At 50.0% G+C, this 18,273-nt stretch overlaps 6 protein-coding genes across 6 annotated transcripts; 5 read left to right on the forward strand and 1 right to left on the reverse strand.

Annotated features, from left to right (window-relative positions):
- Positions 1 to 661: 661 nt before the first annotated feature.
- PPTG_05642 (hypothetical protein) lies at positions 662 to 1,099 on the forward strand (the record flags this gene model as incomplete). The annotated part of the gene is made up of 1 exon (XM_008899242.1): positions 662 to 1,099. The coding sequence occupies one exon, from the start codon at positions 662 to 664 to the stop codon at positions 1,097 to 1,099; it is 438 nt and encodes a 145-aa protein (XP_008897490.1).
- A 146-nt stretch (positions 1,100 to 1,245) lies between these two features.
- PPTG_05643 (hypothetical protein) lies at positions 1,246 to 3,339 on the forward strand (the record flags this gene model as incomplete). The annotated part of the gene is made up of 3 exons (XM_008899243.1): positions 1,246 to 1,377; positions 1,450 to 2,196; positions 2,253 to 3,339. 3 exons carry the CDS (start codon positions 1,246 to 1,248, stop codon positions 3,261 to 3,263), a joined length of 1,890 nt encoding a protein of 629 aa, XP_008897491.1. The 3' UTR covers positions 3,264 to 3,339.
- PPTG_05644 (YjeE family ATPase) lies at positions 3,092 to 4,082 on the reverse strand. The gene has a single exon (XM_008899244.1). It carries the CDS (start codon positions 3,998 to 4,000, stop codon positions 3,314 to 3,316), a length of 687 nt encoding a protein of 228 aa, XP_008897492.1. The 5' UTR covers positions 4,001 to 4,082; the 3' UTR covers positions 3,092 to 3,313.
- On the forward strand, positions 4,002 to 7,428 carry PPTG_05645 (hypothetical protein). Its single transcript, XM_008899245.1, has one exon. The coding sequence runs from the start codon at positions 4,057 to 4,059 to the stop codon at positions 7,258 to 7,260; it is 3,204 nt and encodes a 1,067-aa protein (XP_008897493.1). The 5' UTR covers positions 4,002 to 4,056; the 3' UTR covers positions 7,261 to 7,428.
- Positions 7,429 to 8,605: 1,177 nt separating this feature from the next.
- PPTG_05646 (hypothetical protein) lies at positions 8,606 to 9,258 on the forward strand (the record flags this gene model as incomplete). The annotated part of the gene is made up of 3 exons (XM_008899246.1): positions 8,606 to 8,618; positions 8,719 to 8,962; positions 9,198 to 9,258. 3 exons carry the CDS (start codon positions 8,606 to 8,608, stop codon positions 9,256 to 9,258), a joined length of 318 nt encoding a protein of 105 aa, XP_008897494.1.
- Positions 9,259 to 9,720: 462 nt separating this feature from the next.
- PPTG_05647 (hypothetical protein) lies at positions 9,721 to 12,000 on the forward strand (the record flags this gene model as incomplete). The annotated part of the gene is made up of 1 exon (XM_008899247.1): positions 9,721 to 12,000. The coding sequence occupies one exon, from the start codon at positions 9,721 to 9,723 to the stop codon at positions 11,998 to 12,000; it is 2,280 nt and encodes a 759-aa protein (XP_008897495.1).
- Between the last annotated feature and the right edge of the window lie 6,273 nt (positions 12,001 to 18,273).

Consider the following 18,273-nt stretch of genomic DNA (forward strand, 5'->3'; position numbering starts at 1 on the left):
ATTGTATGACCATACTTTCTTCTGTTAATATACTTGCTTTTGTATTACATACAAATCCACACACAGCGTCGGAAACGTCGGAAGTCGGATAAATTTTGGTATGGTTTATACAACGACCAGCGCACGCCGTTGCACATGTATACACATTTGGCGTTATTGAATCTCCAGTCAGGTATCACACACTTTACAGTTATTTTCATGTTTTTGAAGCACGACATTTTATACTTTTATAAGTACTATGAGATCCTACCACATAGCATGAGGTGGGATCTCGCGATAGGCAGCCGTACTCAATACGTTTGTAGATGTACAATAGACAACGCTTGCGTTGGTGTCGGTCCTTTTAGGCGTTACATGTGCTCTCCAATCAGGTACCGGTATGCACACACTTTACAGTCGTTTACATTTTGTTGAAGCACGATTTTTTTTACACTTTTATAAGTAGTATGAGACTCACACTCTCCTCTCCCTGATCACTGCAAAGGCGAGGGCCTCACCATTGCAGTGACCAGCTATATAATAGTTGAATATTGTCAAAAGGATTTGAATTCGAGAGATAACTTTAGTGATGTGTTATCGCTCTTCCTTCCGTAGGCTACATGCAGATTTCATTTTGTAACTTGCAAGCTTAATTAAACACGGACCCCACTCAAGACAAACCATGCGCGTGTTCCACATCGTCCTTATCGCCATCGCAACTGTCCAGCTTAACGCTATTCAGGGTATCGCAGGCAAGGTCTCGACATTTACGTTTACGGAACGCTCCCGCTTGCTAACTGCAGAGCAGAGCGACAACACTGACAAGCGATTTCTGAGGAAGCGTCAACCGGAGAATGAAGAGAACTCAGTGGACGAGGAAGCGGAAGAAAGGGCACAGTGGATTGACGCTTTGAAGAAACTGAGGAGTGACGCTACAAAAAGAGCGAAGCTAGAAGTGTGGTTTCAAAAAGGAAAGAATCCTACATTTGTTCGCCAGCAGTTCAAAATCCCCGAGGCGGGCGAGGCGATGACATCCCACAAGAACTACAAATACCTCCAGATTTTCATCAAGAAGTACAATGGCTGGAAATACCACCGCTTCAGTGGTCAGAGAGACTAGGAACTTCCCAAGCAACAAGTAAATATCATTGAGTTTTGTAGCGAAAATAATGTAAGATCCGTCAGCGTTATTTGTGGAAGTCCGATAAACCCTACCTTCCTTCTTGAAACTTCTTGCTCCATATTATTGTCGGATTCAACACAACAATGCAACGCCCACGCTCGGAAGGAAGGCGATCCAACTCGAACTCCCAGAATCAATCATCACTTGTAGCACGTTCGCTTCAATTTGGGGCTAACGCGCAAGACAGCCAGCCACGTCGGCCTAACACTACTCCGGTACAGATGCTTAACTGTTCAGTTTAGCTTTAAATTTACTCATGCTAACGTTGCTTTACTCTGGGCTTACAGAAGCCGCGCATCCAGCGACTCCTGCCCAGTCCTGGTCACAATGGGGCTCAAGAGCGAAGTGCTTCGAGGCAATCGATGGCACAACCTCCATCGACACTGACTCGCTTACCCGACTCACCGCCACGTTTGAGCCCCATCGAGGATACAGATACATCGACAGAGGATAGTCTTCCTCGGAGCAGCGACGTCATTAGCGCTTCCTCAACTGTAGGAGCAACTATAAGCCACGAGGGAGTAGATGCAGACGCCCCTCACAGTCTAAGAGATAACCTTGACACCCTTGAAGATGGCGACAATCTTTCGAGCACAAACAATGCTAGCGCCTCGAACTCAGCAGAGCTGGAACGGGAACAAAGTAGCGACGCAAAAAAACACGATCCAGAGGAGATTGAGGATGAATCCTCTGACGTAGCTGGGCCTCTTTTGATCAATATTGAAGCAAATCTGGACGACGACGATGACGCATACAAACACGCCTTGGCAAACAGAAAGCAATTGCTGAGCGACGAGGCAAACCGACAACGTATTCGCAAAGAACTCGAGTCGTATGTGAGTTCACTCTGTTCGCTTACAGACGAAGATGGCGAGCACCTGGTTGAATACCCAAAGAATTACCAGCAAATTGTGTCTCTTATGACCCAAAAAGATGTCAGCGAGGAAGAATCAACGTCCCAGGAGGGGAAACACACACGGCAGAGCTGGTCACGCGTCCTCATCGAAGCAGGCTTGTCCAAACAGCAAGCATTTGTAAGTGTTTTAAATTTTGAAGAAATTGCGCCATTTCTTACCGTAATACATTCCAGGGAATCATTGAAGACGTAGACCCAGAAGGGAAGAGCAGCTTAGCAGCCAAGATTGCGCTTAAGATGGCCCGCATTCGTCAGTTGGACACTATTCTGGAGGAGAAATTGGGTAATAACCTTTACTCAAATGTCGTACCTAGGAAGCAGAAGAAGGCGAAATCTCCATCGCAATCCAAAGATACTGCCAGCAGTTCGTCAAACCGAACATTTGTGACCCAGACACAGAGTATTCAGCCAAGCACTGTGTCCAATGGAGGTGAAACTAGTCGCAGTAGCACTAGCAACAAACACTCAAACGACGATGAAGTCTCAACTGGAGCCAAGAAAAGCCACAATTTCATTGAACGTAACAAGCAGGTGGTGGCCAACGGCATGAAGGCCAACATGACGAAAGAAGAAGAGGAGAGACTGGAGAAACTGCTGCGTGACGAGACAATTGACTCTCCTAATGAAGATAACGGCAGACCAGAAGTTACTACGCCACCTCAGCAATGCAACGAGTTCACAATGACTGAGGAGGAAAAGAAAGCAATCGAAGAGCTCATTGCGACTAATAGCAGTGCGTATCCACTAATTGGTATCGATGAGTTACAAGAAGGACCAGTGGATGAAGCTTTACGGTCAACTGGAGGCACTAGTCACCCTGTTAAAGAGAATATCATTCAAGAGACGAAGCGAGAGCGACTGCAGAGACAGCGACTCAGTCGAGTGGAACAGGAGCTCCGTTTACTCCATGAATGTCCGTCGGTTGTTATCGTAGGAGACGATCGCGACGAAGACGAACACGCCGACTGCCGCAGCGAAATTTCGTTCGCTACAGTCGCATCGTCGACATGTTCCACTCGCTCCGGTATCATTTCACGACACGATTTCAAGTGCTTCCTGGCTCAGCAAAAAGAAAATTATCGCTCTACCCCCACTGCAAGTGCCGATGATATCCGGCAGCTTCTTTTATCCATTAACACTGGGACTTCTGTGCCTTCCAACACTGTCACCGCAACAACAGTCTAACCAGGAGCCCACATAGTGTCTAGCTCACCAGCAGTGCATACAATTCAAGTTCATTCTTTAATGTCGTCATTAAAGAGCTTCATCCATCGTTCGCCTATGGGTTGTAGCTCCACGTGACGGATCTCGGGGTCCTCTTCATCGTACGAGATCCTCACGTTCAGTCTCTCAGTCGGGATACTCTTCTCGTCGAAGCGCTCGGGCCACTCCACTAGTGTGACACCTCGTTCAAAGGCCTCAGCTAGTCCCAGAGCCACTGCGTCTTGTTCCGTTACAGCGTCCAAGCGGTAGAGATCAACATGGTAGACAGTGGGTAGCTCTGCAACCTCGTCGTATGTGTTCACCAGCAGATATGTGGGCGACGTTACAGCTAGGTCTTTCTGCCCTGTATACGACTGAATGAACCCACGGGCTAGACAAGTTTTACCGCAGCCCAAGTCTCCGTGCAGGAAGAGCACGTCGCCTACCTGTCGATCTCGAGCCAGCCATTCACCTAATTCCTCCATATCTCGCTGGGATTTGGTCGTATGGACGCGAGACAGCCACACATCGGAAGTGGGTGAGCTGTTCTTGCTAGCTGATGTGGAAAATGCACCAAACGAAACACAACGGCGAGTGTATTGGCGACGCAGCAGCACCGACGACAGTCGTCCCAGCATCATGAAAGTGTAGCCAAATGTTGAGGCTGTCGTAGTTTCATGTGGCTGACACGAGATAGTGTGGCGTCCATTGTGTTGCATCAGAAGATAATTTAGCCAATTGGAATCTGGATCGTGACTAGAAGGTTGAGGCAAAGATGTCGGGCTGGGTGAGCGCGTGGCTGCAAGGCAAGAGCGAGGGCGACGAAGAGAGCAAGGAGGAGGGATTCCAGACGGGTGGCAACACGCTCTCGGACGGATCCGCACCTGCGACAGCCGACGAGATCCGCCGCAAGCGGCTGCAGAAGCTGCAGGAGCAGCAACAAGCTGCTCAAGAAACAGTTTCTGCCAATCAAAACACAGCAAGCCCGAAAGATGACGTCATTATGTCCAATCCGGATGCTTCATCTCCTCAGGTAGACAAGAAGCAGCGTGTCGAGGCTGTAACGCCCGCCCCAGCACCCGTAGCACCACTAAAGGAACCTAAAAAGCCCAAGAAGCAAGGACTAACCCCCGACGTTTACATCAACGACATGTTACAGCGTGTTCTACACGTAACTCTGTCTCCAGCCAATAGCAGTGCTGAACTATTGCTACTACCGCAGTTCTCAGCTCCAGACGAAGCCCAGGACACCCTATTATCACCTGCCAATGCCAGTGAAGTTCTCTACTCTCGAGTCATCATGAACCCCACCGATCTTCCAGGAGGAGCTCAACATCCATTGGCTGCTGTGGCCTATCTGGAGCAGGTTTTTTATCGCTGTCGGGACGAGACTCAGAAGCTGCAATCCTCATTTCTAAGACTCCCAGCAGACAAGAAGCAGGAGGCACAGGAGTGTCTGGACAGCATCCGGGAGATGTGTATTAACTACAGTGCCACCGCGTTGACAGACCCAGAGATCTTCCCGTTCGAAGCAGGGACGATTAATACCGATGCATTGGAGAAAATTGTGAGATTGCAGGCCAATGCTCAGACACCGGAGTTTGTGGACGGTATTGTGACGATATTGGAAGAAAATGGCGCGACATTGACGATTTTTGGGCCGATTTTCCAGAAATTACTGTCCGAACTGTTCCTGATCAACCCGCCGTCGCTCATGTCGAATTTCTACAACAACATGTACATTTTGACTGTGCTTTGTCGTAACAAAGCCTTGGCTACGGCGTTCACTCAGATTCCAGGGTTCTTGTTGACTCCAGGTGCGCCGATGACCGGTCGTCGGCTTCAGGATGCCACTGCATTGGGGATTCTGCTACGTTTTAGCTGTAATCAGGACCCCGTGATCACTCAAATGTTCACGAACATCACGAAACGCACCAAGAACGACGTGGAGAACTCGATTCTGACCATTCGGAACAAGCTGGACAGTGTGCAGACCGCCGTGTCGGATATTTTCACGTTGTTATTGAAGGCTGGAGGCTCTGCTCGTGAACAGGTGTTGGCATGGCTGGAGCAGGCGATGCAGTTGAATGCTGAGCGTGCTAAGGAGAACCCGGACGTGAACATCACGGCTACAAACGGTATGTTTGTGAACCTGACGATGGTTTTACTGAAGCTGTGTGGTCCATTCCTAGTTCCGAACTCGAAGAAAGCTCAGCTGATTAAGTCGGACTACTTGACGACGCAGAACCCGTTATTCCCTTTCGACGAGACTAGGCTGGTAGGCTCTGGTGCGTCTCAGCAGGACGATCGACAGACGTTGAGCTCTTCCGACTTCAACTTCATCACGCGTTGCTATTTCATCACAGCTCGGGCGATGCACCTTGGACCTGTAGGCATGATGGGCCAGTATATGCGTCTGCTTCGCCAACTCTCGTACTTCCAGAGTCGAATGAATGCACCGAACGCAGATCCTCGTCTGAAGGCTCATTTCGACCAGATGGCCGCAGCAAAGATGATTATGGACGCTGAGCTGCTACACCCGGACTTCTTGCACGAAATGATCCGCTTCTCGCTGCTCACGTGTGCTGTTGTTAACTCCATTTGTACTGGATGTATTGTATTCGACCAGAGCTCTCTCGAGTTACCATTATCTGCACCTGATTCGAAGACAAACGCTGTCCTCAAGTACATTCCAGAGCATTTGGTCGATGACTTGAGCTCTGTCCTAAAATTTATCGCGCGACTGCAACCCAAGGCGTTGAATGCGTTCGAGTTGAAGGAGCTATTGAGGATGATTCTCATCTTCCTGTCCAGTCCGGGATACGTACACAGTCCTCACTTACGAGCCAAGATGAGCGAAGTTCTCTTCCACATCTTCTTGCCGTCAGAGGAGTCAGAAGAGCGCGAAACTGCAGGAACTGCCTTCGGAGTGGAGCTTTTAAGAACGGACTCACTAGCACAGAGGCACCTTGCTCCGTGTCTATTGGCATTGTACGGAGATGTGGAACACACTGGCTTCTATGAGAAGCTAGAGCATCGCTACAACATTGCGTGTCTGCTCAAGTATCTGTGGAAGTTGGATGGCCATAAACCAGCGTTCCTGCGTATCTCTGAAGACCGAGAGAACTTTGTCAAGTTCGCCCATGGACTGATGAACCACATTAACAGTCTGGTTACCGATGCGCTTATTGCGTTGCCGGAGATTAAGGTGCTGCAAGAAGAGATGCAGGATGTTGCCAGGTGGATGGCGCTGGATGAAGCTGTGCGTGAACAGAAGCAGAGTTTGCTGTCTGACAAAGAGCGCACCGTCACGTCCAGTCTGCAATTGGCCAACGAGACAATCCACATGATGTCGTACTTGACGTCGGAGATCCAGGAGCCTTTCGTTAAGATGCCGGAGCTTGAAGACCGTCTGGTTTCTATGTTGAACAGCGTGATTGTCAAGCTGGCGGGACCTCGTGGTGTGGAGCTGAAGGTGAACAATCCGGAACAGTACAAGTTCCGCCCCAAAGTTATGCTCAAGGAGATTGTGGAGACTTTGCTGCACTTCGCCCACTACCCGAGCTTCCTGGAGGCTGTGGCCACCAATGGATTCTATGACGGCCCAGTATTCCGCAAATGTGCCCATATTGTGGCCCGTACTCAGTTGTTAGAACCAGGTGACGTCCAGAAGTTTGAGACGTTTGTTGTGGAGGTTGAGAAGGCTGCGGAGGGCGCTGCTAATCTGGAAGAAACTCTGGGAGATATCCCTGAAGAATTCCTGGACCCGTTGGTGTTCACGTTGATGAAAGACCCGGTGTTGCTACCCAGTGGGTACACGATGGACCGTTCGTGTATTACACAGCACTTGATGAATGACCAGAGCGACCCGTTCACTCGCGTCCCTCTGACTATGGATCAATTGCAGCCGAATACGGATCTCAAGACGAAGATTGAGCTGTGGATTCAAAAGCAGCAGCAGAAACAGGCCGCAAAGTAGAGCCAAGTTAGTACGACAAGTGCTGTCTCGAATGTGCCAATAACACCCATTAGCTTTTTGATCCTAAGGCATTTGCGTAAAAGTGTTAGCTACAGTACGAGAAATGACGTCAGCATTCCCTCTTTTACCAGAAAAAAACATGAGAATTTAATACTTCTACTACTTAACATTTTGCAATGTTTCTAAGTATTTTCTGTACAAGTGTCGAGATCAACGATAACTTTGTACGCTGCTTCGCTGACGATTGGGTTGCTGTAGTATCATGAGGATAAACCTCTTACTATTAAATAGTGAAAATTATTCGACAAATATCGTTTTTTTTCAAACTGAAAAGTAAGCCGTTAAAAGGAAATACTTTGCGGCCAACACTTAACATCGTGCGAGAGGGCTTCACTTGGACATGATCAGAAAGTACGGAATTCTCTTGCTATGGTTTATCTACTTGGAGATCTCAAAAACATTTTCTTCGGTAGTGATCCCCGCGGAAATCTCTCGAGAAACAGCATTTATTCCCGAAATGTCATAACCTGATGGTGATGATAATTGGCTTCAATTTGACTTTTACGTGCCCCCCCCCCTCCCCCCTACAGAAGCCTTGTAATATGCAATACGTGACTTGATGTCGTTACTTAACACTTGCGGCTGGTTGGGCGGCGCATTCTGTTGTTTGTACTCATGAAGAGGACCATGTTGGAGGACCTTGCCCAAGCGAAGGTCGTATTTGCTGGAGCTCTGGTTTTTTTTTTCTTTCAGAAGCCAGACAACCTCTGTATTCCGTTTGGTTGGTGATGTCCAATGTACTACAGAGAAACTTCGTAGCATCTTGTCTAGGTCCGTTGTATCCTGCGCATGAACACTTTGTGCTTGTGCTTCATCCTGTTTGAACCGATGCATATTGTGATAGCGTGGAAGGGGTTTATCCGTACTTTCAATCCTCAGATATGTCCGCGCGGGGTACACCTGGTTCTCAAGCGCATCTAAACCATCCATGAGTGCATTGACAGCATTTCCCTTTCAAGTGCCTTGAGTTGAGAATCTGATACTGCCAGCCAAGAAAGACTCCATTACATTGGAGTCCTCTTCTTCTGTCACTATAAGCCATCCTTCATTGACCCATTCGTCTGGGTCAGTAGTAAAATGTAAATGTCATAACCTACGTACGTAAGTGTAATGTTAATGTGCTGGCATATTTGTGTTGCCTCTTTGTGTTGATATAGAATTTGGACCGCACAACGACATAATATGTCTTATTCAAAGTACTCTGTCACGCTGCATTAAAACGCTTTAATGACGACAATTCAACCAAGCTCAGGAGTACCACAATCACTAAAATATTTCAGAAGTCATGAGCAAATTTGGTACCTTCCTCTTCCAGACGTCCAAGAGAACCTAAACTGTCTTCATCAAAGCTTCTCCAAAACTTTTTAACTTGGGATCCTTCTCCATCGCTTTGAAAAGCACAGGTAACTAACTGGCTCTTCGGTATGAACTTGGACAAAGCTTCGACAACATACTATAACAGGTTAGTGTGGCACGATGTGGATACGACGGTTGCTGGTGAGATCTTCCAGCAAGACCGGTGGATGAACGGCTCCGGTGAAGAGTCGAATGAACCCAACAAACGTGCGATGGACGTGCAGGATCGTGCACAACGGAATCGTGAAGAGTCGCAGGCGGAAAAGGCACGCGATCGTAAGGAGGAGTGAGAAGCACTCACTCTGAAATCGGACGGGCAGAACACAAGTGAGTGAGGCAGACGCACGAGGTGTGTTGTCCTTGCTTGTGGCACCCGATAGAGGAGTGAGCACGTAAGTAAGTGACGAACGAAGAACTGAGAACGAAGAACGAAGGCGGACGGAGTCGACAGAGAAGCGACCCCCGGCAGAACTACACGTTTACGAAGAAAACTGACGGAGGGCCGAAGTAGCGACATTGAGGGTCGTTGCCAAGGTTAAGTACGCGGATCTGGACATTACGGACGCATCCGACGAACTGTAGTGGACGCACTACGGAACAGAGGAACACGACGAACGAAGAACGAAGTACAAAGACGAACTCTTCTTTAGTTGGCGTTAGGCTAGCTAAGAGAAGAGACTAATAAATAAAAAGTAGGGACGGCGACGTTCCGGCACAGGGATCAGCTTGAAACCTGTTGGCCAGCAGTGTGTTGAAGTTCAGTAACCCGACGAACCCAGGACACTCGCAGGAAGCACACACGCGAGTACGATCTGCTCCACGAACCGAGCAAGATAAGTGGATTCGTTACATGGTGGTCATACAGGGGCCCTATTGAAAGAAACGACGAGGCCTACCAAAAGAAACACAAGCCCTATTGAAAGAAACGACGAGGCCTACCAAAAGAAATACAAGCCCTATTGAAAGAAACACAGGGGCCTTCTTGAAAGAAACGACGAGGCCAACTAAAAGAAACTATTGAAGGAAACGAAGATTTGATTGGAGATGGTTACGAGTACAACGACGACAACTACGATGAGTAAGAGAGCGCAGAAGGCTCGACGGATACGGAAGCCAGGTGACGAAGATTCGCCAAGTAGCACAGATTCGGACACCGGACGTCCTGTGACACGGAGCCAAGAAGGACGAGCGGTAAGGAGGCCCATTCTGAGATCACGTGCGGTAAGAGTGACCCGACGACAGGGGGGTGACGCACCAGAAACAAAAGAGACGACCGACCACCAGGACCAGGAGGTCTCGCTACACCCACCAGTGGGAAATCACGATGACGAAGATAAGAAGAGCAAACACGACGAGATATCACACGTGGAAGCGGAGGACGTTAAGACGATGGCATCGACGCTGCAGCAACTCAAAGAGACGGTGGCCGAGTTGAAGGCGACTGCTGGCAGTGGACGTGACGGTGAACGCCGACGATCAGCTGAAGGGAAACGCCGACGAGGTGTTCCACGGGTACCACGGGTGCGAGAGGATGATCAAGCCGGGAGCAATGCCGGTGGAGCACTAGCTAGTGAAGGAAGTCCACGCTCTAGTGTAAGGGCTGCTGGTGCAACCGATAACGAAGGAGTGGCGAACAACGGTGGAGAGATGGAGGCTATGGCCACGGCCATAAAAGACTTAGCAACGATGGTAGCAAGGTTGCAGCCGGAACCACAACGACCATCACGGCGGAGGCGTCCACATGACGGGTCATCTTCGAGAGAAAGCAGCAGCTCCAGTGGTGCTTCGGACGATGGCGGTGACGACAGTCCAAGCGAGAGCAGCAACGAGGACAGTGACGACGACGCGGAGTCCGACGATGATGCGAACGATGGACCCGACAGCAGTGACAACGACTCCAGCGACAGCCAGGACCCGAGCAGTAGCAGCAGCGACTCCGGTAGTGAATCAGAAAGGCATCGAGGTCGACGACGGCGACGAGGTCAACGACGACGACGCGGCCATCATGAACGACACGTACAACGAGAACGACATGAACGAAGAAAACAAAGCCGAAAGAGAAGCGTTAAAGACTTGGAATTACCGACTTACACTCCATCTCCTAAAGTTTCGGTCTCGACCTGGATCGATCGCGTAGACTTGGCATTGAAAGGCGCAGCGGAATCGGGACGTGGCAAGTGGTCTGACCACGCCCTGTATTTCATTTTAGGTAATAAGCTCATGGATAATGCGGCGCGTTGGTGGGTTAATATGAACAGGAGATTACCCAAGCGTGATCGTACGTGGACCAATTTGAAGAAGGCGCTGTTACGTAGATATGGAGAAAAGTTGGATAAATCCGCTGCCGAGTGGAGGGTCAATATGCGTCGTATGATGCCTGGAGAGACTTATGCTGACTTTGCAGCAGCGCTTCGTGACGTAGTGGGAAGGAACAAGGTTAGTGAACGCGTGTTGTTAGCACAGTTCTGTAGAAGCCTTGACAAGACGACGAAGAAACTAGTCAAGCAACGACCCAAGCCAAGGACTCTAGAAGAAGCCGTCGATAAGGCAAATGAAATTGATGATCCTATGGATAATGTTGCTCTAGGGATGATGAATATTGGACAACCGTGGGCGACGGCGCCAAGCCCGTACTTAGTTCCTGTGGATGGTACGACGGGTCAAACACTTGTGATTCCGGGGATTGGTGGAACCGGGCTATCAACGGAGCTGATGGCAGCAGGTTTGAACGGTACGACGACGACGGATGGTGATGGTGGAGTGGTAGCACTTTTCACTAACCCTCGTGGAGTTTGGAATAAGTACTCGGGTACGTGGGATGTACCATCAGGACGCGTTTGGAACGGACAATTCTGGTATGAACCCAAGAAGAACGCCAGGAAGCGCTCTCCCGAGGACCAGCAATTGCGCAAACCGAAGGACGCGAAGAAGCCGGCCAGGACGTTCAAGACGAGAATCGAGCCAACTCCATCTAGCAGTGACGAATCGGATGTGCGACCACCGAAGAAGAGAACGAAGGCAGCTGTGCGGCAGACGACGGAACCACGTGCGGAGTCACGCACTGAACAACGGATGAATAGTGGGCAGTCGACACGAAGGCCAGCAGTACAGGTGTCGTCAGGTCATCCGGGGTGTCGACGATGTGGGCAGCTGGGACACTGGATGGCGCAGTGTCCGAACGGTCCGAAGTGTTATGCTTGCAATCAGTTAGGTCATTTCGCCAAGGACTGCACCGACGAAGACGCGAAGGCCAGGAACCAAGAATACCTGAAGAAGCGTCAAGAGGACAAGAAGACGCCGGAAAACGGGAAGCCGACGCAGTAAGGGGACTACGGCGCTCGGATAAACAGGATCCCCACAAGGAGAGAGGCAGAACAACGATGGGTGGTACACGCCAAGAGCACGAGTCGACAAGTGGCGAACAACCAACAGGACGACGCCAAGGCGGTGTGAGAATACAAGAAAGAGACGACGATGATAACGCGGAGGTGGAGATTGATAACAATGACGGAGTGTCGAATGTGACGCTAACGACTTACGATGAAGAATTGGAAGAGTTGTGGTCGAAGATGATGATCGAATCGAGCGACCAGGACGATGAACGAGCTGCACGATACGTGGCTACTGTACGACCGGCGATGGTGACGACGCGGTATGTACACAGTGGCAGCGTGGTGATGCAAGACGACGTGAAAGACGATTCGGCCGACGTAGTAGAGCCAAGTGGCGAGAATAATGGTCGGTCTGAAGAAGGCACCAACCCATGCCTAAGAGAAGTGTTGGAGCGTACGGAGGACACGCAGGACAGTGTGGTGACGGAGGTTACGGGCGTACTAACGGACGAGCGTGACAACGGTGTGAACCAGAACATCGCCCAGATTCGACAGGCACGAAGACTGGTGCGGAACCAGAAGAAACGCGAGCGGGTCAAGCGCGCGATAGCTCGACGACGCAGTGCCGTTCAAGCAGACGAGGATCAACAAATTGCAGAAGAAGAACAGCGACGTGAACGTCAAGGACATGCTGATGAAGCCGTACGACGTCTAGAAGTACGCCGGTGCCAACAGCGAGGTGAGAAACAGAGAACGGGCGATGAACTCGCGAGAGTCCGTCTAGTACAACATCACACACGACGAGAAGGGGGTGAAGAACACGACGAAGAGCCACAATACGAAGTTGAAGCTGACGACGGGTTGCCAACGGCACGAATGACGGTGGATGGCGTCACGAAGATGGTGAAGTTAGACAGTGGGGCCAGGTACACTGTTGCTGGCACGGGCTGGATGAATTACGGAGAACTAGTGTCGTACGATGCACCCGTAGACTACGTTGAAGGTATTGGCGGTATCTTACTAGATGTACTGGGAGTATGGCGATTTGAAATGAAGACGGTTTTTGGAGACGTCATAAAGATGGATGCGTGTATTGTTAAGGGGTGTTTGGAGGAATTTCTAATTGGTGTCGACTTCCTCAAAGCACGTGGAGCAACAATGGACTTCCGCACTAACGAACTGAAGTACAGTGAAGCAGAACGAACAGTAGTGATACCATTTCGAACCAGTGGAGCAACGAGTACTGTGAGGGTAGCTGCGATACGTATGGTAACCAAAACATACCTGGGACGTCGTACAGTAACACCAATTGAGATCGCCGTGGCGGCAGGTGATGGAGAACGTGGCGTATTCATAACTACTGTGCAACTGGGCTCCGTAATGTTAGCTACAACTGTAACGAAGGTCAAGAACGGAAAGGCCTGGGTACCAGCGATCAATGCTAGCGACGGACGAGTGAAGTTACCATCACGAAAGGAGTTGGGGACGTGGATTCCACTTGACGACGATGTCGAGGTCTTGGAAATGCACGGAGTGTTAGGACGGGAACAACTAAGTGATTGGCTACGAGGACTTGGCGATAGTGAAACACCGTTGGAAAATGAGAATGAAGTTCAAATTGGACTGGAAGACGAGGGTGGGAGAGAACTGATAAGACGGCTACTACGCGTATATCGGAAACAGGTGGAAGACACGGGCGATTGTCCGCCTGCAACTGCATTAAACGTAGAACATCACATTGATACCGGTGACGCGGCACCGATAATGCTCAAACGACGACGCCAAGCGCAGATGGAAGACGAAGTGGTAGAGTCGAACGTGCGTAAGATGCTTGGAGCTGGAGTGATCGAAGAAGGAAATGGCGCTTGGGGGTTTCCGGTAGTATTGGTTAAAAAGAAAGATGGAGAAATACGATTTTGCGTTGATTATCGTGCATTAAATAAGATCACACGCAAGGACGTCTACCCTCTACCACGAATTGATGAGACGCTTGAAGCTTTGGGAGGCGCACTTCTGTTCACCACCCTTGATCTACGTTCCGGATACTGGCAAATTCGTGTAGCAACCAAGGACAAGGAGAAAACGGCTTTCACGACGAAACGCGGGTTGTACCAATTCGTCCGTATGCCGTTTGGACTCACAAATGCACCGTCAACATTCCAACGAATGATGAACACCGTTTTACGTGGATTAACTTGGATCACATGTCTAGTGTATTTGGATGATATAGTGATTTACACCCGAGGAGGAATAGAACGGCACGTTTTAGAGCTAGCTTGTGTTATGGAGCGTTTGGCTACCGCGGGTCTTACTCTTAAGTTGAAAAAGTGTAGATTTGCAACGACGAGTATGGAGTATCTCGGCCACGAGTTAAGTTCTGAAGGAGTTCGTCCATTGGACAGATTAGTGAACGCAGTACGCAATTTTCCACGACCGACAGATGCAACAGAAGTTAAACGATTCGTACACTTAGCGGGCTATTATCGAAGATTTGTGGAAGGTTTTGGAGCACTTATGGCACCTATGACTAAACTACTTAGGAAGAATGCGGATTGGGAATGGTCCGAAGCTCAGGAAGCTGCGTTCGAACACGTGAAAGAGATTTTGACGAGAAAACCACTGTTGGTGTATCCTGACTTTCGAATTCCATTTCGAGTGGTTACAGATGCTAGTACGGTTGGGCTTGGTGCTGTTCTGATGCAATATCAAGGCAGAGGATGGCAGCCAGTCGCTTTTGCAAGTAAGGTGAACAACGATACGGAAGCAAAGTATGGGATCACGGAGCTAGAGTGTCTCGCAGTTGTTTGGTCAATTAAGCTCTTCCGACCTTATTTATATGGTCGCAAATTCACTATTATTACTGATCATGCTGCGTTGAAATGGCTAATGACGAGTAGTAACTTAACGGGCAAGTTGCATCGATGGGCGCTTACACTTCAAGAGTACGATTTCGATGTTCAGTATCGCCCTGGTAGCAACAATGTCGTCGCAGATGCCTTGAGTCGAGCACCTGTGAAAACATTAGCAGCCATTGGACGACGGAGACGTAGACGACGAACCACAGCCGACGAGACAACTGGTAGTAATACATACGACGTGAGCCCGACGCCAGAGGAACCTCCCCAGACGATTCGGAGTGAGCCACGTGGTGAACTCAATGCCAACGCGCGGGAGAACATACAACCAGAGGGACGAGTCCCAGCACGACGCCAAGGAGTAGACGATGAAGAACCTCGGGGTGACGCAGCAGTAGCGGTACGTGCCGTACCACCAGACGACGAGGAAGTGGCACTGAGAACTGAAGAAGGCGAGCGCACCAGCACAGTTGAAGAAACGGTACCAACGACGACGACCAAGGACACGACGACAGAGGACGGCGGTGAAGTAACGGCGGGATCCAAGACGACGGCTAACACCAAGGACGACGCCGAGAACGACGCCACCAACGACGCTAAAGAGGTCGAATCCACGCAAGATGAGAAGAACGCATCTACCAGTGACGCTCACACCCGACGACGACGTAGATCACCAAGGACGAATGAAGCAACGCGACCGATGACGAGAGCAACTAAGCGACGCCTGGAAAACGCGACCAAAACGATGAACGACGCTGTAAGAACGAGCACGGGAATGCACGAGCCCGAATTAGCGCAAGAACAAGTACTAAGTAGTATTACGACACCAACACCGACAAAACTACACGACACCATGCGGTCAACAACACGTGAGCTGGAACAAGGACCATCAGCCCCTCAGCACAGCAAACAACGCTTAAAGACGAGAGAGAATGACGCCCAAGAACGAGTGAACCACAGAAAGAAACCGCAACGAGTGACGTGGGCAATGGACAAACGTACGACGAGGGTACCACAGCCGATGACGACGCCACCCGCAACGACGGAGACGACGAATACCACCGAGAATGACAAAGTGTCACGAGACGCAACGATGCCGGAAGACACCATCAACGTACGAACACAAAAGAGCGGTCAACGACGAAATCGAGAGCCAATTCGAGAAGGAACCCGGCGAATTGTGGAGACAGATACGTTACAGCTTACTGATGATACGATTGAAGAAGCACAGAAACGAAGTCGACTAGTACAGAAGATGTTGAAGGACGGTAAATACAAGGGCATGACGGTCAAAACTGAGTACGGGTTGGTATTAATTACGACGCCGAGTGGGTTACGAATTGTTCTACCTCCCGAGCTCTGGCCCTTGGTGTTTAAAGACAACCACGATTCGATATGGGCTGGTCATTTGCGAGCACCCCACACGTATGCACGAATCGCTCAACTATACTACTGGCCAGACTTACAACGTGAAGTTCGACGATGGGTAGCTGGATGTCAAGAATGCGGAAGTAGGAAGGCGCGACCGAGAGATGTGGTGCCACCATTACGAAGTATGAACGGCGGTGACGTAGGCGACAGGTGGGCGCTAGATGTAGCAGGACCACTACCACAAACTGGAGGAGGCCAACGCTATGTAATTGCGGCGATTGAGTATGTGACTAGATACGCAGTAACGACGACGGTGGAGCATCATACTGCGGAGAACGTCGCAAGATTCATAATGAAGAACATCGTGCTGAAATTTGGAGCCTTTCGAGAACTACTAACTGATGGAGCGCCTGAATTGACGGGATTAGCGATTGAGCAGCTAGTGTCATTACTACAAGCACAACAAATAAACCCGGTACCTTACAGACCACAGATGATTGGGCTCGTGGAACGATTCCACAGGACGTGGAAGGATTGTGTGAGTACGTATATGCAGAGTGAAGATCAGAACGATTGGGATAATTGGGTAGACTTCGCTGTGTACGCATACAACTCCGGCAAGCACTCCACGGTGGCACTTTCACCGAATGAACTGATGATGGGTCGACGGCTACGACCACCAAACGAGCTGTTGCGTAGAACAAGTGTGATGGAGGCGGGTACGTTGACGGAATACCATCGGAAGTTGTTGACAGCGATGAAGAATAGCCATGAATGTGCAGAACGAGCCCGGAGAAAGGAGCAAACACGACAAGCTAAGTATTATAACCGACGAGTCAAGAATACGAGGAACTTTGTAAGAGGAGATCGAGTTTGGATGTTCCGACCTCCAAAAGGACCAAAATCGACGAAGTTAGTACATTTGTGGATCGGACCACTACGAATTGTAGAACCAGTCGGCTACGAAAACTACCTAGTTCGACGAGAAGATCAGAACAACGGACCAGAAGAATTTATAGCGCACGTGAGTTTCTTAACGACGTACCATACACAATCTGATCTACTAGCGAAGGCAGCAGCCGATCTGAACGCGCAACTCGAGTATGAAGCCCAAAGCGACGATGACGAGGCGCCAGGGGAGACTGCACGAACAACGACGGCAGCAGTGCAGGCAGCCACTGGAACAACGGGCAAGAGACGACGAAGCACGGCAATGGCGCGAGAAGAAGGATGGAACGAGTCGAGTGCAAGACTGGTGGAAACCCGACGACGACGACGACGCAACAAGGCCGGACAATACGTGTTGGAGTACGAGTTACGACCTGAAGGGCAACGACCACGGGGAGAACATGACGACGACGGATCCCGATGGGTGTCGGTCGCTGAGTACGAGGAGTACTTTCAGGCCGGTAGAGTCGTGGAAGACTCTACAAATGAAGAAGGCGTGTAACAGGTTAGTGTGGCACGATGTGGATACGACGGTTGCTGGTGAGATCTTCCAGCAAGACCGGTGGATGAACGGCTCCGGTGAAGAGTCGAATGAACCCAACAAACGTGCGATGGACGCGCAGGATCGTGCACAACGGAATCGTGAAGAGTCGCAGGCGGAAAAGGCACGCGATCGTAAGGAGGAGTGAGAAGCACTCACTCTGAAATCGGACGGGCAGAACACAAGTGAGTGAGGCAGACGCACGAGGTGTGTTGTCCTTGCTTGTGGCACCCGATAGAGGAGTAAGCACGTAAGTAAGTGACGAACGAAGAACTGAGAACGAAGAACGAAGGCGGACGGAGTCGACAGAGAAGCGACCCCCGGCAGAACTACACGTTTACGAAGAAAACTGACGGAGGGCCGAAGTAGCGACATTGAGGGTCGTTGCCAAGGTTAAGTACGCGGATCTGGACATTACGGACGCATCCGACGAACTGTAGTGGACGCACTACGGAACAGAGGAACACGACGAACGAAGAACGAAGTACAAAGACGAACTCTTCTTTAGTTGGCGTTAGGCTAGCTAAGAGAAGAGACTAATAAATAAAAA

The sequence above is a fragment of the Phytophthora parasitica genome (assembly GCF_000247585.1).
Source record: "Phytophthora parasitica INRA-310 unplaced genomic scaffold supercont2.7, whole genome shotgun sequence".
Taxonomy (NCBI): domain Eukaryota; phylum Oomycota; class Peronosporomycetes; order Peronosporales; family Peronosporaceae; genus Phytophthora; species Phytophthora nicotianae.

Coding starts and splice junctions, on each gene's coding strand:
- PPTG_05644 (XM_008899244.1), bottom strand. CDS start 4,000: ATGCAACACAATGGACGCCACACTATCTCGTGTCAGCCACATGAAACT.
- PPTG_05645 (XM_008899245.1), top strand. CDS start 4,057: ATGTCGGGCTGGGTGAGCGCGTGGCTGCAAGGCAAGAGCGAGGGCGAC.